At 45.8% G+C, this 23,062-nt stretch overlaps 1 protein-coding gene across 1 annotated transcript in view; it reads left to right on the top strand.

Annotated features, from left to right (window-relative positions):
* Window positions 1-23,062, top strand: part of TAGAP (T cell activation RhoGTPase activating protein) — a 365,673-nt gene that overhangs the window by 70,759 nt on the left and 271,852 nt on the right. Inside the window, exon 2 of the mRNA XM_073671362.1 lies at window positions 20,768-20,850. Coding sequence (XP_073527463.1) covers window positions 20,768-20,850 — 83 coding nt within the window. The remainder of the gene's footprint in view (window positions 1-20,767; window positions 20,851-23,062) is intronic.

The raw sequence follows: 23,062 nt of genomic DNA, 5'->3' as shown, positions 1-23,062 counted from the left end.
GGTGACACTTGGAGGGTTTCACCTTTAGGCCGTAGCTTTCCAGGGCGTCAAACACTTCTGCCAGGTGTTTCAGATGGTCCTCGTAGGTTTTGCAATAGACGATGATATCGTCCAGGTATAACAGGACCGTCTCGAAATTCCGGTGTCCCAGACAGCATTCCATCAACCGCTGGAAGGTTCCTGGGGCGTTGCAGAGCCCGAATGGCATACTGTTGAATTCGCTGAGACCCATCGGGGTGGTGAATGCAGTCTTCTCCTTGTCTGCCTCTGCTACAGGAACCTGCCAGTACCCGCTAGTAAGATCCAAAGTGGAGAAGAAGTTAGCAGATTTTAATGCAGCTAAAGATTCTTCTATTCTAGGTAACGGGTACGCATCTTTGTGTGTGATACGGTTGACCTTTCTGTAGTCTACACACATTCTCATTGTGTTGTCCTTCTTTTTCACTAGAACTAGTGGAGCTGCCCAGGGGCTACAGCTGTCCCTGATTACCCCAGCCTCCTTCATGTCCCGCAACATCCCCTTTGCATGCTGATAGTGTGCAGGGGGTAGAGGTCGGTATCTTTCCTTTATGGGTGGATGGTCTCCCGTGGGGATGTGATGTTCTACCCCCTTTACTCGCCCGAAGTCTAGCGGGTGTTTACTAAAGACTCTTTCGTACTCCTGAACCACCCGGTAGACTCCCTGTTTTTGGTGTGAGGGAGTGGAGTCAGTACCCAAATGCTGTTGCTGACACCAGTCCTCCATTTGTTTCTTAGAGCCGTTACCTTCCTCTGGTTGAGATGGAGGCAAGGGTTCCACAGCCCTTGCAGAATTTTGGTTTATGGTGAACAATTTGGCTAGCGTGGCATACCGGGGCAGGTATACTTCTCTCTCCCCGATATTTATGATGCGGACAGGTACCCTCCCATGGCGTACATCGACCACCCCCCGTGCTGTCAAAATGGTGGGCCTACTGTCTGAGTAAACGGGTTCCACCATTGTTTGGTAGTCTCTACCTCTTAGACCAATAGCTGCCCGGCACCAGATCATCATCTCACTTTTCGGGGGCATGGCAATAGGGAACGGGTCACACATTCTCACGCTACCAATCTCACCACCAGATAGTTCCACTTGTTGCCGTTTCATCAGTGCCCGGATCTCTTTTAGGAGAACGCGCTGCTGGCTGGAACTGGCGTTCTTGGCAACCTGCTGTAAAATGAGAATTACCTCTGCAAGACAATTTTCAATCACTTTAGTCCCCAAGGTTATTTTAGGGTGACTCTCATGACGGTCAATGTCCACAACAATCAGTCCTTGTGCCGCCAGTTAGACTTTACCGATCTTAATGGTTACCTCTTTGTATCCCACCTGCGGCACGGGCTGACCATTGCTGTCGATGATACTCAGGTCGTCATCTGGGTAGCGGGTTATGTCAGAGTCATTCCAATACCGCTTAAAGAGCACATAAGGGATGGTAGTTACCTGTGACCCGGTGTCTAGTAGGGCACTCATTGGAATGCCATCCAGTACCACAGGCAACACTGGACGTCCCCCTACATATTTATCATGCCAGTTTGAGGGGCCTGATGATCTTATGCCTGGGGGTTGGCCCTCTGCCCCAGGTTGTGCCCGTTTAAATGACAGTACCTTGCCATATGTCCGGTTGATTGCAGCGGCGGCAGATGGGTTGTCCGTCCTCGTATCTGTCGCTGGGTCTTCCTCTGGACATTGGGATCCTCCTCTGTCGGCACCACGGGACGTCCTCCGGTCCGGACGCCAGCTGGATCTTTCCTGGGGAAGAGACCTGTAAAGATTGCACAGTTCTGGTTAGCGCGGCTACGCTTTTAGTCAGCTCTTGGACCTGATGGTGCAGGTCTGTAGCCGGGTTGTTATCCAAAGCCTGCGCACCAGCTCCTACAGACTCTGTAGACAAGGGCGCCGCCTCCTGATGATAGGTAATAGCAGGGCGCCGGTGGGTTACAGCGCTACCCGGTGCCGGTTCTCGGAGCACCCAGATGGCCCTGTCTTTGAACTTTGCAAAGTCTAAATCAGGGTTCTGCAAGGCCATTGCACGTAACTGGGTTCAGTGGGAATTGGACAGCAGACCCTCAATGAATTGCTCAGTTAACAGTTCATCTGCATTCCGCACACTGTCAGGGTCTGCCTGTTTAATGGCTCCCAGGGCCTTTTGCAAACTCAGAGCATAGTCTCTTATACTGTCTTGGGCCCGCTGCTTGCACCCATAAAATCTCATTTTGATCTCGGCTGAGGTGCGGGTATCAAAAGTGTCCTTCATACGGGCCAAGATCTCTTTTACGGTCTCCTTGTCCCGGACTGACCAGGACTTTACTTCACGCTGGGCTGCGCCGGTTAACTGGCCTATCAATATGCTCACTTTCTGTCCCTCCGTCAGGGGGTATACTTTAAATAGGCTGTACAGTCTCTCTTTAAAGTTGCTTAGGGTATGCGACTCCCCTGAGTATTGGGGCAGCCAGGCCGCTCCGGGGATGTTTGGCATTGTGAATGGCATTACTGCGGCAGTGGCAACGCTGGTGGTAGAGGGTCCCTCCGTGTCCGTCATCTTCCTCCCCCCTAGTTAAGTGTGGCCCACCTTCCGTCGATCCTCTTCTGTAGGCCGTGGCTCCGCTGCTGCTGCTCCAGACGAGGACCTTGTGCCATGTCCTGATGACGTCAGCGTCACTCTCTCTCCCTTCCAGGACCTTGCGCAGCGTCGGTGCGTGGGGCGGAGCTTCGGGTCTCGCGCGGTTTGAACGTCCTCGCCCCTCTTCTTCCCGCGCGGCGTCCCGAAGATGGCGCCCGATGGCGGGAAAGCGGCCGAGGATGGCGGGAAACGGCTGAAGATGGCGGGAAACGACTGAAGATGGCGGGAAACGGCTCCAGACGGCAGGAAACTTCACTTAGGTAAGTGCAAAGTCTTTTTCAGGCATGCAATACCCGTTTGTGGCGGGTTGGCCACAATCCTGCCGACTACGCCAAAAAGCTGACGCGCCCCCTGGGCCGTGTACGCACGTGTGTGGGGTTACCCGGAGCCGGGTCTCTGAGGGTTGTAGTCTCCGTGGCGGTGACCCGGTCCCGTGGCTCAGGGTGGTCAAACTAGTGGCAGTCTCTTCCAGGGTTTTTATGGTTTAATGTCCGACTACGCCACCCGTGGATTGCGGTCAGGGTGTACTGCCGCTGCGAGGCAGACCGCTGAGGCTGGTGTGGTGTGCGCAGCAAAGGGATGGGATAACTCCCCACGGGAAGAGTATAGCCTCAGGGCAGGGAATGCGGATGATGGGAGTGATGATGCACGGGCGCAGCAGGAACGACTCAGAGTCTTTGCAGTGCAGTTCAGTGTCTTTACTGGTGATAATAAGGCAGACCCTCCCGGGAGTACTGGCTAGCATAAGAGGCCTGGTCAGTCTGTGAGCAAACAGGAGTTCCCCTGACCAGGTGGAGTTGTAGGCCTCCCCGTCTGACTGCACTCTTCCTGGCTACCTTGCTGTAAGCGAGTGGAAGTAGCCCACGTCCCTGAGTATACTGTGTGGTGCTCACCCGTATGGCTGGTGACTTGGGGCCTTCTCATAGCCCCCGCTCCTCGATGGCGGTGCTGGTCCCTTGCTCGTGACTGAGCCTCCGGGCTTCTATGGCCAGAGGACCTGAAATCCCCTGCCGGCGGGTTTCTGCTGCTGGGTATATATGAGTCCCCACAGCTTCGGACTCCTGTGTCCGGTTCTTGGCGTCTTCTGCCAGGACGAACTCTGCTTAGCTCAAGTCCCTGGTCTTCAGCTCCTGCTCCTACAGAGCTCCTAGCTGTTTGTTTCCCTGTGTCTGGAACAAGCTCTAGGCTCTGACTCTCTCTCACTGCTCTAACCCCGCCCCAGGTCCAGTTTATATAGGGCAGGATCCTCCCCTATCTGGTCTGGGACAGGAGGTGTTGCATGTTCCAAGGCTCCTGACCAGGGAACCTCCCACTTGCTCTCAGACGTAATATTTCTATCACTTTGGCAACCAGACCCCTGGGGTGCCACACTTACATCGAGGTTTTTGTCAAATTCCCTCCCAATATATGATTCAGAGCAAACCTACAACAAAAGAATTCACTATAATGAGGCAGTTGGAGTCATTTTATATTCCATTTGACCTATGTTTTGGTGGTGTCCCCTCATTTTAAGCAGTTTTTTAACACAAAAAAAGTGTGATCTAAAGCATTTTTGTGCACGACTGAAAAGAAGGGACACTGCTGGAACAGAGGCCCGACAGAGTCCAATGTAGCATCTGTCTCATTACACTAAATGACTCTGTGAGTGACTCTGTGAGACATGTCGTCTGAATCACGTTTTTTGGGGGATCTAGACTAAAACCCTGAAATAAAGGGGTTGGCGCTTTATCTTTACTTTATCAGATGTGTTGGGGACATGATTTTGAGTACAATTACTTAATTGTTTTTCTGTACTTAGCAGAGGTTTTGTAACGTGGCACAGGGCGGTAGTCATCATCCATACCTTGGCATGCTTGTTGAAAATTGGGGTCCTGGCTGGGTGTATGGACTTGTGTTACTTTGGTGATACGCCTCTGCAAAGCGCAAGGTCTGCTGTATTCGGCTGACCAGAACCAGCTGTTAAGGAATTAAGTGAGGGAGACCACTATTCAAAAATAAACTTCTTTTCACTGAAGAACAACATAGTAGAAACTATATACAGCAGATAGTAGGCATGAATCTCCATGGACGTTTCTTTCGTAACACATAACATTACACACATTTACATAACGTAAAACACAACATTCCCACTATCTTGGGAGCTTCCATTATCCTCAACGTCACAAAAGTCCAGGCAGTAAGACTCATAGACTCCATTCATTTGCAATGTGTCTCTCTTTCTTCGCAGGAGTGTGTGTGTCCCAATATGGCAACCACTTGGTATAGGCGCTTTGTAATTACAGCGTCGTATACATTTTCTTCCTTTTTCTCCCCTTCACTATATTCTCCCGTTGCCTCTCATCTCTAAGACTCCGCACCGTCCCGTTAGACTTTCTCCTCTAGGCCTCAGTCCGTGTTCTTTCTTTCTATTCTTGTCGAACCCCATGCCTGAAATGTGGTCTCTCACTGTTTATTTATTCTCCTCAGAATCTTACTATCTGTCTCTCTGGTCTCCCTCTTGCCAAACACCCAGTACATTCGGATTTGTCAACCTTCAGACCTGAGGTCTGCTACAGCTGCAAGCTATGCCCTGTCTATCTCACTACCAGGAAGTCATGTCCTGTGTCCCCATGTAGCCCTTCCCATTATGGAATAGTCTCAACTATTAACTTTGTCTATCCCTACTACCTGTTGCTGGGCAGTATACAATCACATGACAATGCAGATTACTAAACATGCAATACAATATATAAACTAAAGGGAAGACATTTTAAAATTATATATTTATTAAGATATAAAGTTAAAAACATACCAAACAATTGTGCAAAAAAAAACAAAACAACCCAACCGACAGACTAACAGACTAAATATTGTACCCTAATTACCAATCAAACAGAAAAAAAACCCAACCAATAACCTAGGTTATGATCATTGTTCAGCATCCCATCTGCTGTTAGTAGTTATATTGTCCGAGGTCAGCCTATACTCTCCCAGGTATACCTAAACAAGTAGTATATTGGTTAGATGATTTTCAGTATGACATATATCTATAACCATCCACTCAAAGGAAGATGCCTAGTACCCAATTTCAAATATAACTATCCATTGAGATGAAAAATGCATAATGCCCAAAAAATGCTTAATGCCCAACGCGTTTCGCCACCAACTGTCGTAGCGGCTCTTCAGGGGCAACACAAGTTAACAATTCAATATATGGTTATGTACAACACATTACAGATAACAGTTTCTGTTTACTCCACTCCACCATATATATATATATATATATATATATATATATATATATATATATATATATATATATATATACAGTACAGACCAAAAGTTTGGACACACCTTCTCATTTAAAGATTTTTCTGTATTTTTGTGACTATGAAAATTGTACATTCACACTAAAGGCATCAAAACTATGAATTAACACATGAAGAATTATATACTTAACAAAAAAGTGTGAAACAACTGAAAATATGTCTTATATTCTAGGTTCTTCAAAGTAGCCACCTTTTGCTTTGATGACTGCTTTGCACACTCTTTGCATTCTCTTGATGAGCTTCAAGAGGTAGTCACTGGAAATGGTCTTCCAACAATCTTGAAGGAGTTCCCAGAGATGCTTAGCACTTGTTGGCCCTTTTGCCTTCACTCTGCGGTCCAGCTCACCCCAAACCATCTCGATTGGGTTCAGGTCTAGTGACTGTGGAGACCAGGTCATCTGGCGTAGCACCCCATCACTCTCGTTCTTGGTCAAATAGCCCTTACACAGCCTGGAGGTGTGCTTGGGGTCATTGTCTTGTTGAAAAATAAATGATGGTCAAACTAAATGCAAACCGAATGGAATAGCATGCCGCTGCAAGATGCTGTGGTAGCCATGCTGGTTCAGTATGCCTTCAATTTTGAATAAATCCCCAACAGTGTCGCCAGCAAAGCACTCCCACACCATCACACCTTCTCCTCCATGCTTCATGGTGGGAACCAGGCATGTAGAGTCCATCCATTCACCTTTTCTGCGTCGCACAAAGACACAGTGGTTGGAACCAAAGATCTCAAATTTGGACTCATCAGACCAAAGCACAGATTTCCGCTGGTCTAATGTCCATTCCTTGTGTTCTTTAGCCCAAACAAGTCTCTTCTGCTTGTTGCCTGTCCTTAGCAGTGGTTTCCTAGCAGCTATTGTACCATGAAGGCCAGCTGCACAAAGTCTCCTCTTAACAGTTGTTGAAGAGATGTGTCTGCTGCTAGAACTCTGTGTGGCATTGACCAGGTCTCTAATCTGAGCTGATGTTAACCTGCAATTTCTGAGGCTGGTGACTCGGATAAACTTATCCTCAGAAGCAGAGGTGACTCTTGGCCTTCTTTTCCTGCGGCGGTCCTCATGTGAGCCAGTTTCTTTGTAGCGCTTGATGGTTTTTGCAACTGCACTTGGGGACACTTTCAAAGTTTTCCCAATTTTTCGCACTGACTGACCTTCATTTCTTAAAGTAATGATAGCCACTCATTTTTCTTTACTTAGCTGCTTTTTTCTTGCTATAATACAAATTCTAACAGTCTATTCAGTAGGACTATCAGCTGTGTTTCCACCAGACTTCTGCACAACACAACTGATGGTCCCAACCCCATTTATAAGGCAAGAAATCCCACTTATTAAACCTGACAGGGCACACGTGTGAAGTTAAAACCATTTCCAGTGACTACCACTTGAAGCTCATCAAGAGAATGCCAAGAGTGTGCAAAGCAGTCATCAAAGCAAAAGGTGGCTACTTTGAAGAACCTAGAATATAAGACATATTTTCAGTTGTTTCACACTTTTTTGTTAATTATATTATTCCACATGTGTTAATTCAAAGTTTTGATGCCTTCAGTGTGAATGTACAATTTTCATATTCATGAAAATACAGAAAAATCTTTAAATGAGAAGGTGTGTCCAAACTTTTGGTCTGTACTGTATATATAAATATATATATAATGTTTATCAATAAGTGTGCACAAAATCATGCCCCCGGCACATCTATAGAAATAATTATGCAGATTATGTGACCAACCACATCAACTGTGGCCAGCAATAGACAACAATAACACTGAGGCTATAGAGGGCAATTTTTTTTAAGCAAAAATGATTTATAGTCCCAATTGCATACATTTAAGTAAAAAGAAAAAATTGTCCCCAGATCCAAAGGTGGACAAACTAATTAAGTGCAAAACAAAGAACACAGGATACATATGAACATAGCCTTAATTGTAAATCAAATTGTTATGTACCCCAAAATTGATATGGACCCCATATAGACCTGACCCTCACTCAGGTCCATCATCTGTCAACACACAAATAGGGGTTTCACTGGTAGAATAAAGGCTATTGAAAAGAAACTTGACGCCTCACCCCCCCTGAAAAAAAAACGATCCAGCAGAATTTGAGCTTCCAAATCTAAATGCCTCCCTCCCCTTCCTGCTGAGCAGTACAATGTGTCTAAACCACAGTTAGCATCCATGTTTGTGATTACTGTAGCCAGAAGAACCCATTTAACAATTTATGGGGCACGTGTCTGTAAGGAGATAGACATATTGCCCTGTTCCCCCTTGAAGTCATCAGTGCTGTGTACAATGTAAAGTTTAATGTTTATAATGTCATGCATTATTGTGAGGATGATATGTAATGTGAATTGTGTTGTGATGCATTTTAGTGTTCTGCACTGTACTGTTAGGAAGCTTAGTTCTGCCCAGCAACAGACAGTGAGTAGGGTAAGACATAGTTAAGTGTTGGGACTGGCCCAGAAAGGGATGGGCTATGTAGCAGGATCAGAGAGGACTACCTAGTAGTGACCCAGACAGAGCCTAGTTGGCAGCTAGAGCAGACGTTTGGTTTGAGTATTCAGCAAGGCCGTTTGCAGTGGGTGTTTTGTGGCATGAGAGAAAGGAGATTGGGACAGAGGCAGCGTGATCCTGAGGGACAGACCAAGGCAGAGATAGAGTTACAGAGACGCAGAGAGAAGGCTCGTGCCAGCTCAGAGGACTGACCAGAGAGCAGAGTGACCAAGTGAAAAGGGTCCAGAGAAGGTACACCTAGCAGCAAGGACTTGAGTAGCTTACAGCTCTTAAAGGCAATGGGCCAGGACGGAATAGAACGTAAGTTGAAATCAGTATCCCGGGTGGGAGTTTCCTAAGCATCAGAGAGCTTGAAGGCAAGTCCGGCCATGTTGGTAAACGCTCTCCTGTATGAGGAGATTCAGAAGCGGAACCACGGGAAGGGCAAATTACTTTCACGGACTGTACTGTGGTGTTAAGCTGGGTGGTGGTAAAGGAACTGTGATCAGTGGAGGCAGGAATGTATCAGGCCAGGGAAGTAATGAGACTGTGTATTGAGATGTTCTGTATTAATGAAAAAATGTGCGAGAAGCTGTGTACCCGCTATTCTGTGTACATAGTTGCCCCACAATGGCTGTTTAGTAAAGTGACGCGCCCCCAGGGCAATGGGGTACTCGGCAGCCGGGCCTATGGATGCTGGTGGGGGGGGTATGTCACAGTGGCTGTGTAATAGTGGGGAAGGACATAGCCTTCCCTTGGCACTGAAGTAGTTAAAGGAAGTGTTCCTGTAGTTAGACCTCTCTGAACTGTTGGTAGGCCAAGCTAAGGGGTTAGCTTCAGTGGTTCAGTCAGTAGAGTAGAGGGGGAACTTAGAGCCCTGATCAGGCCTTGAGTGTTATAGAGCTTGTTCCTGGCATAATTCCTTGTGGGCTGCAGTACCTGTAATCAGCCACAAGATGCCACTGTCCTAGGTGCAGATGTCAGGTTGAGTCTGCTAGCAGTGTTCCAGATAGTGATGGGGTTAATGCTGTGTGATGGCAGCCCACAGAGGGTGGGCACTTTGGGAAAGTCCCTGCTTAGTTTCCAGAAGTAGGAAGTGATGAGTAGTAAGAGATAGGACAGTGAACTGTACGGGCAGCCTGACTATATGGTGGCTGCTAGGGTAGACGGGAGCTCCATACCCTCAGACAGTGTGATCACCAGTGTAAAAGTCTCCCTAAGCAAGAGTCCTGTTAGCCGGCCGGAGAAAGTCAACGGCGATATTGAGGACCCGGGGCACTTCTAGTCTGCAGGTAGCAGAGGAAGATAAATAGGACTCCAGGCTAAGACGTGGGGGAGATATCAGATCCGGAACACTGTTGGTATTGCAGAAGAGTCTCTTGGGCTAGAGATTAGAGTCACAGAGATGCTTCATTTAAAGAAGGAACCAGGGCTGAAGATGTTGCCAGCGCCTGTGAAGGAGATAATAGCCTGTCGGGCCTTATCCATTATATCTGCCTGTAAATACTGTACATATTCCTCTTCCCCAAGTAAAGTCCAAGTTATGGTTAAGAACCTCGTGTCCTCTGAATTTATTGCTGCCCTGGTCCCAGAAGAGAAATGCCTGGAGACAGCTGCGATCGGATGGTTTGAAGTAAGTGGAGAGCCCCACATACACAGCCACACATCAAAGGGAGGACATGAATTGTCTGTACGGTGCCAGAGCGAGAGGGGGCTACAACTCGCCCACGACTACCTCGCTGGGGCACCTTACAGCTGGCCCGGTCCGTGGCCCAGGGTGGTCAACCAAAAAGGGGAATTGTAACTTGGATAGAAAATAAAGATAAAGTAAATAGTTTGTGACGCCACCTGTGGTATCTGGTAAGGTTTACCAGCGCTGCTGCAGACCTCCGGGGGGTGATGGGATGGCAGCTGAGGTGTTTCTGCTCCCCACAGGTGGAGCGGGCCCCCGGGGCAGTGTGGAGTTTGGTGGGTGGTGATGCTGGGACTTGTAGTGCAGGCGGATGGTGCAGCAGGAGTAATTGACAGAGACAGGGGATTTGCTTCAATACCTTTACTGGTGCGGATGTCAGGTACGGTCCAGGGTACTCAGTAGGATGGGTGCACTTCAAGACTTCTCCCCAGTGAGCGGGTATAAGGCCTCTTGGTCTGTGTCTGCCTCTCTGTATGCTCCTAGCCAGCCTGCAACTGGGCCTAGCTTATGTGTCGTGCTGTTCCTTCACCTGTCGCTCGGTAGTAGGACCTTCTGCTGGCAACCACTATCCCTGGTAACGCTGGGGCCTTTGTGGTTCCTGGTCCTGTGTGGGTCTAGCTTCAGGTCTGCCAGGGACTTGTAGTCCTCCTGGAATGCCGGTGGTCCCTACTGGGTATAAAGGGACCCTGTAGGCGCGGACCCGGTGTCCGGTTTGTATACTGGGGTGAGCCTATGATGCTCCTCTGCCCCCTCAAATCCTCTCTCCTTTCTCCTCTCCTCCTTGCCGTCGGCACAACATGCGAGTACCTTACCCACAGCTACCGCCCTGCCCCACGTTACATGTCTCCAAAAGCACTAGGCTGGGCACAATGTGTAGGCACTAGGCACTAGGCTGGCCTAGTTGCAAGTTTCACTCTGACACATCGAATCCATGCATTTTTTCTGGAAAACATCATGAGACCAAAATCTATAGATGAGTTAATTGTAATTTACAAAATGGCATTACTTTGGGGCTTTTCTGCTGCTCATGGGGCTCTGCAAAGAGCACTCACAATCTATTCCAGCAAAATCTGCTCTCCAAAAGTCCGATAGTGCTCCTTCCCTTCTGAGCTCTGCTGTGTGGCAAACGGTAGTTTCTGACCACATATAAGGAATCACTGCAATCAGGAGATATTGAGTAGCCAATTGTGGTATCCATTTTTATGAAAATGAAAAATTGTTAACTACGTAATAATATATTTTAGTGGTAAAAATTTATTTTTTATATTTCCACGGCCCATTGTTATACAATTCTGTGAGGCATCTGTGAGTTCAAAATACTTACTACATACTTGGCTGAATTCCTTTATCGGCATAGTTTCTAAATGCTCTGCTCCCGCGACATGGTATCAGCAAACTATTCTATCCAAAATTGCACTTCAAAAGTCACACCTGCCGTGATGCCAAAAAGTAGTATCCAGCCACTTATGAGGGTATCACTGTGTACAGGAAAAATTGCATAACAAATTGCAGAGTCCACTTTTTCTAATTATCTCTTGTCAGGATGAAAAAATTAGACACAGCAAGAGGGAAAAAAACATAATTTTTAATTTTTATAAAATTCTGTGAAGTACCTGAGGGTTAAAAATGCTCATCACACCACAAGTTGAATTTTTTGAGGGTTTAGTTTCCAAAATGGGGTCACTTGTGGAGGGTTTATGCTGTTTTAGCACCTCAGGGGCTCTGCAAATGCGACATGTCCACAATTTATTCCAGCTAAACTATCTCTCCCAAAATCAAATGGCGCCCCTTCTCCTCCGAGGCATGCCATGTGACAATATCGTTTTTGACCCCATATGCCAAATTTTGGAGAAATTGCATAATACATTTTTGTGGTTCATTTTCTCCTATTACCCCTTGTGAAGATTAAACATTTAAGGCTAAAGCAATATTTTATTGAAAGAAGTATAATTTTTTTTATTCAACTTGTATTAATTCCTGCGAAGCACTTAAATGATTAATAAACGTTCTGCAGTTTTGAAAATAGCAGCACTTTTGGAGTTTTCCAATAAATAGGCCCCTTAAAGTCACTATAAACCTGAGCAAGTCCATATAAAAATAGGATTTGTAAGTTGCCTTGAAAAACATGTAAATTTGCTGCTAAATTTTAACTCTCCTAACATCCTAACAAAATAAACAAAATAAAAGATTGCCAGAAAAATAATGCTGCCGAAAAGTATATGACGCGCCCCTGGGGCCGTGGAGTACTCGGCGCCGGGCCGGTAGGTTCTTTTGGGATAGTCACAGTGGCGTGACCCGGTCCATGGCCCCGGGTGGTCAATAACAGAGGGGAATAAAGTTTTGGGTATAAAGTTTTGTGATGCCACCTGTATGCGGCTATAGGTGGCCACCACTGCTGTTCAGATCCACTGGGGCCTTTGATGACGCAGCAGAGATGGTTCAGCTCTCCACGAGTAGAGCTAGGCACCAGGGCAGTTAAAGAGGTAGCTTTGTTGTTGGTGTAGTGCAAGACAGATGACACAGAAATTAAATCAAGGACACAGCGGGGTGCAGTCTTCAAGTTTTTACTCACAGTTCTTATGATGTTCCAGGTTACAACTGCCAACAGGTTATAACAGCCCACCGAGTCCTGTGTCCTCCGGGGAAGTGATCCAGCCAACTCTCAGATAACTTGGGTGCACTTGTTCGGGACCCCCTTCTTGTGTACCTTTTCCAGGTCGTCGCTCTCTGTGCTGGCTCTCGCCCTCCTGCTCTGCGACTCACACACAGTGTCCCGAGTCAGTGGCCACGGGCCTTGTCGGGCGACGTCCTCTCTGTCCCCTTGGTCCTATATGGCCACCTTTTCAATGAATGTGTGTCGTTTTGGCTACGGCACTTAGAGATACCGCAGCCTCCGGTTTGCTAGCTGAGTCTTGCAGTCCTCCACTAGTCTGGGGCCGGTCCCCTACTGCGACCTGATCCCTTCTCCCGACTACAGTTGGTGTGAATTCAGGCGCACGGGTGGACTCCGAGCTACCCGTGCCCCTAGGATCCCTTCTCTGTTTCTGGAGCCCTTCTCTGACTCCCTCGCTCCTCTTGTTCTCTCTCCTACTGGGCCCCTCTGACTGGGCCCTCACTCTGTCTGGACCCTACTCCTCAACGGTCCTCACTCACTGGGCGCTTCTAGATGTTTCTACCTGTCTTTTTATACCGTCTGTCATGTGACCCACGTCACTAACTGTCACTCTACGTGGTCCCCTCTACCTTCAGTCCTTCCTTGTGTGCTCCCCTAAACTACTTCCTCCACCCACCTCCTCTACCTAGTTTCCTCCTCCAGACAGGGACAGGGACTGTGCTCTCCCTCAGGAGCAATCTCGCCCTTCCCTACTGGAGTGATGTGGTGTTGGATGTGGGTGTGTGGGTCCCGGGTAGTGCTCCCTCCTTACCTGAGAGTGGGGTTCCACACCTCTGGCTGAGATGCAGTACCTCTGTGGCGACTGCATCCGCAGGGACGCCACATATGCATGACAAGGAAGATCGTCTGCCTTTTCCTAGCGTGGTCAATAGTGACCTGACCACAGACAAGATAAAGATCCCCAGTTCACATCAGGACTACAAGATCCCAGGTACTTTCAGCAGCATCACATCTAATGTAGTGAACTTAATTATATGTACCAAATGTCCAACTGGGGGTCTGTATGTTGGGAAAACAGCTCAAAAACATAGAACAAGGATGAATTCTCATCGCCACACAATAAAAAAAAAAAGAAAAGATCTACCTGTGCCAAAACATTTTTGTTTCACTGATCACAGCATCAAGAACATGAAATTACTGGTATTAAAAGGTAATTTCAAATCTCAGACAGAAGAGTCTGGGAATATAAACTTATTACATCCTTTGACACACTCAATGCTGGCATGAATGTGTTGCATGGATTTATGTCATTCTACATCAACTAAGGAATGTGCGCTTCAGACCTGTGGGGTCATCACAAAACTTGACCAGACTTCATTCACAGAACAATATAACTTTCACACTCCTTATCTATGAACTGCTCCAATTTTTACAGCCATAACAGTTTATCCCTCTCCTATTTTCAAAGTTCTGTTTCACGTCACTTGACTCATCTATTGCATTATTTCTGTGCCTTATTGTGTATAAATATATGTGACTCTTCAGATTTCATGTTATACTATGCCTGATGAAGAGATCTGAGTAGTCTTGAAAGCTTGCAATTTGTTACCATCTTTTCAGTTAGCCATTAAAAGGTATCAACCACTGAGGACTCTCAAATCTAAATATTTTTCTATCCACTGGTTAACACGGTACAAAGATATATATTTTCCTTGCACGTAATTCACATAATTGAGGTGCTGATGCACGATGTATTGACCTTCCCAAGCCGCCTGAAGCTTGTTCTGGGTCATTGGGGCCAAGACCCACACCTTCTGATCCACTTCATACACCCGCTCCCAGGCTTTCCAATAGTACCACAGCTTCTGGCTGTTCTCATGCACCAGCAGCATCTACACTTGAATTTTGTCATGGAGCTGCATGACATGCTCAATAACAGAAACTTTAGACGTGTTCAGTTCCCCTTCCAAAGATTCCCTTACCAGGCCAAGGGGCCCCGGTACTTCTTTGCCATACAGGAGCTCGAACGGGGAGAACCCAATTAAGGCTTGTGGTACCTCTCAGCAGGTGTGGGAGGTACCGCTCCAAGTTGCACCCATGGGACTCCACCAGAATCTTAAGCATCTGATAAAGGGTACCATTGAATCATTCACACAAACCATTGGTCAGTAGGTGATAAGAGCTTAAGAGTGCCCTGATCTGTAGGCATCTCCCTGGGAAATCTTACTCAAGAAAATATGGCCCAAAGGGCATCTGCCACCTTATCTGCCTTAATTGAAGACTAAGTCACTGCCTCCGGGTACTGGGTAGCATAGTAAGGATGAAACGTTTTCTAGAGCTGCTTGGGATGGCCAGTGGCCCAACAATGTCCACAGCAACCCTCTGGAATGGCTTCTCTATCACTGGCAAAGGGATCAGGGGAGCTTTGGAAGCAGGCCCCGTTTGTCCCTTTCTTTGACATGTGATAGAGGAGCGGCAGTTGTCAGCAGCATCTGTCCCCATTTTGGGCCAATAGAAGTGATGGGACAGCCAGGCCTTGGATTTGTTGACCACCACGTGTCCAGCTAGCGGAATCTCATGGGTGATCCGCAGCAACTCCTCCCTAAACCTATAGGGCACGAACAGCTGTCTTTGTTACAGGGAACAGTCTCCCAGTACAACCTTCCCTGGTCCCAGAATACCCTCTCCTTGTTGGAGAAGGTGGGCTTCTTTCCGAACATTAATTCTTCCTCCTTTTAGGGGACACTCAGCAACATCACCCCACAGCGTGACATGGCTGAGATCTTCTGTACAACGGAACACATTATCATCATGCATAACATTGACATCCATATTATCAACTTTTGGATTACATGACTTACTGGATCTGGGAGGATTGTCAGGTACGTATTGAACGACCAACAATCCCAGATTGGTCCCCAATAAAACATTTGTTGGGAGGTTCTCAGGCACCCCCACTTCCATCAACCATTTTCCGGCACCCTAGTCTAGGAAAATCTGGGCCATGAGCAAAGGTCAGTGAACACTCCCAAACCCGGTGACAGTCCTGTTCTTCTCAGAGATAAGGTCTTTAGGGGACACTAATTCAGAGCGGATGAGGGTTCGTGCTGCGTCAGTCTTCTGGAGCTCCACAGTGATGGTGTCACCCACAGAAACTGGCGGTAAGTTGTCACAGGCCCTTCCAACCGCCAACAGCCCCACCCAAAAAATCCAGCTGCGTTGAGCCCCTGGGCCTAAGATCTAATATGTCCAGGTCAGTTGCAGGTATAGGACCGGCGAGAATCCAGATGCAGGCCGGGTGCTGGAAGATGGGTCAAGACCTCCCAAGGTTCGACTGACAAACTGACAAGGGCAGTGGTGGTAGTTGTGGGTTTACCCTCTTTCCAGCTGGCGATGGCTGACTTCAGCACCACAGGTGTATGGCTGGCCTCATAGGTATCAGCGATCTGTGCTGCCATGACTTACTTCTTTGGTACATCATGAACTGTCACACTTCCACATGGCAAAGATGCAGAAATTGGTCCTTCACCATTAGGTCCTTAAATACCTCGAAGGTGGCAATCGATAGTCTCTAGACTCACTGCTCAAAGTTGGCTCTGTGTCCATCCACCCCTTCACCGTAGCTGTTGTGAGGTCCATGTTGGGGCGTTCGGAACCTTTTGCAGTACACTTCAGGGGTCAGCTGATATTTCCTTATTAGGGCCTATTTGATAGCCTCAGAGTCTCCATCTTTTCTTAAGGGAGTGCAGTGAACACCTCCAGAGCTTTCTTCGTAACCCAGGGGTTAAGTCTACAGGCCTTTTCAAACCCCCTCAAAAATTTGTCCAGATCTTCGTCCTTTTTCATAATAGGAAAATGTTAAGGACGGGGTTTAAAAATATTGCCATTAATGGGCCCACTGCTCAGTGGGGTAGATTGTTCCCTTTGGAGTTGGACTAACTTCAGCTGGTGCTCTCTGTCAGCCTGTCGCACGCAGCCTGTCTCTCAGCTTGATGTTCTGTTCTCTATTGGAATTGCTGAATGAACCTCAGTTATCCCTCATGATCGCCTGCGTCAAGTTCCAGTAGGACCATCTGCAGGTGGGTGTCCACGCTATCCTGGTTGCTGATGTAGTTTGCATCCGTAGGTGGGACCTCTGCAGTACCACCATCCAGAACTTGGCTCACAATCCCTTCATCATTGCGTGGGTGACGGATTTGCTCCATATCCATTGCAACAGCTCAGCGATCAGTTGCTGCCCGTTTTTGCAAGTGGCATACCAGGATGGGGATGGGGGTGCCATGCATACTAGGATGGGGATGGGGACCAGGTATAACAGGAAGGGGGGGCATGTATATCAGGATGGGGGCATATATATACCAGGATGGGGGATATTAGTACAGAATTGGGGGACATTAGCCCTATAACAGTGTCAGCTGCTGACCCCCTCTACAATAACAGTGCATCATGACCACATTTTTTGCTTTAATTTTTTTTAATTTTCTTCCTCTAAAACCTAGGTGCGTCTTATGGTCCGGTGCATCTTATAGTCCGTAAAATACGGTATATACAGTGGGGAAATAAAGTATTTGATACTCTGTCAACTTTGCAAGTTTTCCCACCTAAAAAGTATGGAGAGATCTGTCATTTTTATTGTAGGTACACTTCAACTGTGAGTGACAGAATCTAAAAATAAAAAAACAGAAAATCACATTGTATGATTTTTAAATAATTAAATTGCATTTTGTTGCATGAAATAAGTATTTGATCACCTACCAACCAGCAAGACCTGTTAGTTTTTCATAGAGAAGCCCTCAAACTCTGCACTCATTACCTGTATTAATTGCACCTGTTTGAACCCATTACGTATATAATAGACGACTGTCCACACACTCAATCAATCACACTCCTACCTCTCCACTATGGCCCAAGACCAAAGAGCTCTCTAAGGACACAAAGGACAAAATTGTAGACCTGCACAAGGCTGGAATGGGCTACAGGACAATACACAATAAGCTTGGTGTGAAGGCAACAACTGTTGGCACAATTATTAGAAAATGGAAGAAACACAAGATGACTGTCAACCTTTCTCGGTCTGGGGCTCAATGCAAGATCTCTCCTCGTGGGGTAAGGATGATTCTGAGAAAGGTCATAAATCAGCCCAGAACTACTCAGGAGGATCTGATCAATGACTTAAAGAGAGCTGGGACCACAATCTCAAACATTAACGTTAGTAACACACTATGCGGTCATGGATTAAGGTCCCCCTGCTCATGCCAGCACATGTCCAGGCCCATTTGAAGTACGCCAATGACCATCTGGATGATACAGTGGAGGCATAGGAGAAGGTCATGTGCAAAGCAGTCATCAAAGCAAAAGGTGGCTACTTTGAAGAACCTAGAATATAAGACATATTTTCAGTTGATTCACACTTTTTTGTTAACTATATAATTCCACATGTGTTAATTCATAGTTTTGATGCCTTCAGTGTGAATGTACAATTTTCATACTCATGAAAATACAGAAAAATCTTTAAATGAGGTGTGTCCAAACTTTTGGTCTGTACTGTATGTAACAGGGAAACTGTCAGGTTGGATAATGCTATTAAACTACATATAGGGTCAATCTTCATGTTAATAGCGTAAGCAAGGTACCTGGCCACTTTACTAAAAGCATCGCTTTCCGTAGAAAATGAACTTTATTCCTCACAGGAGTCACTAACATTCAGTCATATAAGCATGGCTACAGTAGCCAAGCCCCAACTCTGCAATGCATCAGTGCATAGCCGGCTGTCTGTCAAAGTCCCGGGGTTTGCTTACAAAGTCATGCCTGTATGACTAAAATCCAGCAGCTCCTGGGAGGAATAAACTTAATTTTCTTCTAGGTGCTGTACTTTCATTACAGCAGCCAGGAACCTTCATTACGCTATTAACTTGAGGGTTAACCCAATTTCTGCAGGTAAATAGAGTTTTCTGACGTGACAGGATCCCTTTAAAAATCAAGTAATATACCAATTAATATGTATCCACATATCCTGAAGGTATCCCTATTAAGACTCTTCTCTCTATACTTTGCCCAGGGCATATTGAGACAAAGTTTAGATGTGCCTTGGTCTGAGGGCAGAGAGGAATGCTGAGGAGACAGGTAAGAGCAGATAGGAATTCTGAGAAGACAACCTGAGGGCAGAGAGGAATGCTGAGGAGAAGTACCAAGGGCCGAAATGAGCGCTGAGGAGACAGCCTGAGGGTAGAGCGGAACCTTGAGGAGACATCCTGAGAGCAGATAGGAATGCTGAGGAGACAGCCTAAGGGAAGAGTGGAACTCCCACATAATATAGTGTCTCCCATTTGTTCCCCTGTTAGCATACCTACTTAGTAAAATGCCCCTATTTGTGCTCTCACTTTTTAAAATTCCCCATATGCACCACCACTTAGTAATATTTAAGGTAAAATAGTTTAATAATTGTTTAACGAGTTAAATCAGACCTAGATCTAAACATAAACTTAAATTTAGCTCTGGCCAAGGCGAAAGTAAGCAGAATTATTCTAATTGCCATATATGTCAAAGTGCACCCCAGTTAGATAGGGCAAAACACAGATAAGCTATGCCAGCTATGCTATTTTAGTTCACTTCTGCTGCAAAATGTATTTACCATATTTATTTTCTTCATTTGTGTTCTAGCTGCTTTCTTTCAAATCGATCGCCCTTTCACATATTCTGTGAACTCTATCCACATCAGTCCCTCTCTCCATCCCTATCTCATTTACAGCTCAGATGCTCTTCTCACATTCTTAAAACACATACGTAAATCCATCCTCTCCAAATGTGCAACACAGGAGCCACACTTACAAATCACTGAATCATCTGCTCATACTCTTTATTCCACTCCTAGACTCAGGAGATATCTCCCTTAACCATGGCCCTTCTCCTACTATTAAATTCAACTCCTTTACTGCTGCACACAGAACTCTGCCTATTTCATGTCATCTCCTGTCTCCTTCCAATTTGGCATTCCTGTTGTCTGACCACGGCCCATTTCCTGACTATTCCTTTGCTTTGATTTTGCTCTTTGACTGCCCTCTGGGTTCTGACATGGCTACCTGACGACTCCTGCCAGGCTTTACCATTGGCCAGCAGTTGACTCCATGGTCTTAACCAGGGGTCCTTGTGCAAGCCCAGGAACCTGTACATGTGTTAAAGGCCAGAGCAATCCCATGGATCTGGTAAATGTACTGGCTTGCGATAAGTCTGTCTGTGGTAGCCATTTTTAGAGCGGCCAGGCAATCACAGAACACCATAACACCTCTCCTGTGACAACTTAACTTCAATACATTATATTAAAACGATGGAAAGTATCCTTGATGAAGTTGCAGCAACTACATGCAGAATGTCATCCGGCACAAATGACTGTCACCCTGGCATACGCTGCATACATGTCTTCTCCAGCGGTGCACCAGGTGTGCCGAAACTGTATGGAGAAAATTACTTTAGATAGTAGTTTCATCCATTATAGGTTTATGCTCAAAATATATAATTATGCTGTTCATCTTGCCGATCAAGTCTACTTCACCACCCTCTTCACCTCCTTATCCAACAATCTAAATCAACTTTTTGACATTTTTCACTCTCTCCTAAGTCCTAAAGTGTAGGCCCCTAATACCAACCTTAGTGCTGACAATCTGGCCACTTATTTATAAGATAAAATTTACCACATATAACAGAAAATTCTCTCCCAATCACCTAATAACATGGATCCACTTCCCTCCCGTACTTCATCAAGTTCACTTTTCACCTTTGAACCAGTCTCCAGTCACAGAAGAAGTTAACAAGCTCCTTGCTCCTTGCACTACTACCTGCATTAGTGACCGCATTTCCTCACACCTCCTTCAATCTCGCTTCCCTTGGACATGTGAATAGCACCATAGGCTATAATGGGTACATGTTCTATTCGTGGAAATCATAGATAGTACATTTATGTGAATGAGGCCTTTGATGTACTGCAACAACGTGCAACAGACTCATGTTTTTTTGTTTTTTTACTTTTAGCACAAGTCTCTGACTCAGCGAAGATGCTCAGCGCCTTCCCTTGTGTTTCCTAAGGCTCTCAGCAAACCATGGTCCACAGGAAGGTACATGTGATATGCTGTGTGTTGTGCCATAAGCCTTTATGTACTATGTTTTACTTTATTTAAATTATTTTCAATTTAAAAAGGAATCCCATTTTTTGTAGCATTAAAGGAGTTTTTCACTTTCAGCTAAGTGGCTCCAAATACTAGCAGGCATGTAGTAAAATAATAAAACCAGTTGATATTCACTCTCCTCCGCTCCATCACTGGTTCTCTGATGCTGCTTTGGTCCCTTTTATTTTGGCTGCAGCGATGACGTCACATCGACTGCGCCCATCATCACTGCAGCCAATCACTGAGCTCATCTACATAGGCACAGTCACTGAGCTCTGCAATGATGCTGCAGCTAAAACACAGTGCTCTGAAAGTGGAAAACCAAGAATTGCCCAGCAAATATCAGTTTTTGTAGGTTAGATTAAACTAGTACAGTATATGAAATAACTAATCGAAAAGAGGTCAGTTCTTTTTTTTACATAAGGAGCTGTTTAAGTTGAAGGAAGTGACAAATATGATTTCACAGTGATAAATATAAGGTTATGCACATGGAAGAGAAAATACATGCCATTATTACTTACTGCATCGGAAAACACTATGGAAAATTGCTTAAAGGGGTTGTCCATTACTGCAAACCCCTAATTAGCTCCACTGTGAAGTATAAAATGAAAACACTGTATACTTACCTCCCAGACCGGCATCGAGGAAGACCGCTCTGACGGTAGAGTGAAGGCAGATGCTGATTGGCTGATGTGGTCACTTGACATTTATAGGAGGATCGGATTTTGGGAGGTAAATATACAGTGTTTTTATTTTATATGGCAGAGTAGAGATATGAATAAAGGGTTGTCCAGTAGTGAGCACCCAGTTTAATGAAGGAATTTTACTTGACAGCAAACAGTCTATCTATTTATCTATCTATCTATCTATCTATCCATTTATCTATCTATCACAACAGCTCTACCACTTTAGAAAAAAAAATGGTCAGTCTACATATTAAAATTGCATACAGTTTTGGAATGATATACGGTAGTATAGCTTAAGTGGGTTCAAAGGTGGGCAATCAAAATAATGGGTGACTATAGTAATTTAGTAATTAGAGATATAATCCAAATTGGGGTTTATTTAATTTAGAGAAAAGACAGATGAGAAATAACCTAAAGATTATGTATAAATATATCCAAGGTCAATACAGAGAACTCTCTAATCCAACGCAGACACTGTCAGGACCCTATGAAGGGTGTTTGTTTGGTGCCCACTAGTAGTGATGAGCGAGTATGTTTTGTTAACCCTTTCGCCAAGTATGCTCGGGCGAGCACCGAGTAGTTACAGCTGCTCGGTGTTATGTTTGAATCACTCCTGTGTGCATGATTTGCGACTGTTTGACATCTTTAAAACATGTGAGGAATGTCTATTTCTTAACAGAACATACTCGCTCATCACTACCCACTAGTGATGAGAGAGCATGCTCGCTACTGCTCAGTGCTCGCCCCAGCATCTCACTGCACGAGATGCTCGGCGCTCGCCGAGTATTTCCGGGTTGCTCGGGTCCCCTCCCTGCATCTTTGGCGCTCTTTAGAGAGCTAATGAACATGCAGGGATTGCCTGCCATGCACTGTAATGCCGTAGCCATGTTGATTGTTGGCATTACAGTGATTGGCTGGCTGCACAGCGTCATCAGGTCTATATCAGACCTGGCGCCGCCATGCTCGTCACAGTCACTCCGGATCAGACAGTGTAGGGAGAGCTGCTGCTGTGTCAGGGAGAGATTTGATCGTGTATTAGGTAGTGTAGGGAGAAAAACGTACATTACACATACAGTACAGACCAAAAGTTTGGACACACCTTCTCATTTATAGATTTTTCTGTATTTTCATGATTATGAAAATTGTACATTCACACTGAAGGCATCAAAATTATGAATTAACACATGTGGAATTATATACTTAACAAAAAAGTGTGAAACAACTGAAAATATGTCTTATATTCTAGGTTCTTCAAAGTAGCCACCTTTTGCTTTGATGACTGCTTTGCACACTCTTGGCATTCTCTTGATGAGCTTCAAGAGGTAGTCACCAGAAATGGTCTTCCAACAATCTTGAAGGAGTTCCCAGAGATGCTTAGCACTTGTTGGCCCTTTTGCCTTCACTCTGCGGTCCAGCTCACCCCAAACCATCTGGATTGGGTTCAGGTCTGGTGACTGTGGAGGCCAGGTCATCTG

The sequence above is a fragment of the Phyllobates terribilis genome, unplaced genomic scaffold, assembly GCF_046119375.1.
Source record: "Phyllobates terribilis strain yellow unplaced genomic scaffold, ASM4611937v1 Scaffold_3__8_contigs__length_932513732, whole genome shotgun sequence".
In the NCBI taxonomy this organism is placed as follows: Eukaryota; Metazoa; Chordata; class Amphibia; order Anura; family Dendrobatidae; genus Phyllobates; species Phyllobates terribilis.
The sequence above is the reverse complement of the archived record's forward strand: the minus strand, read 5'-3'. Positions and strand labels throughout refer to the sequence as shown.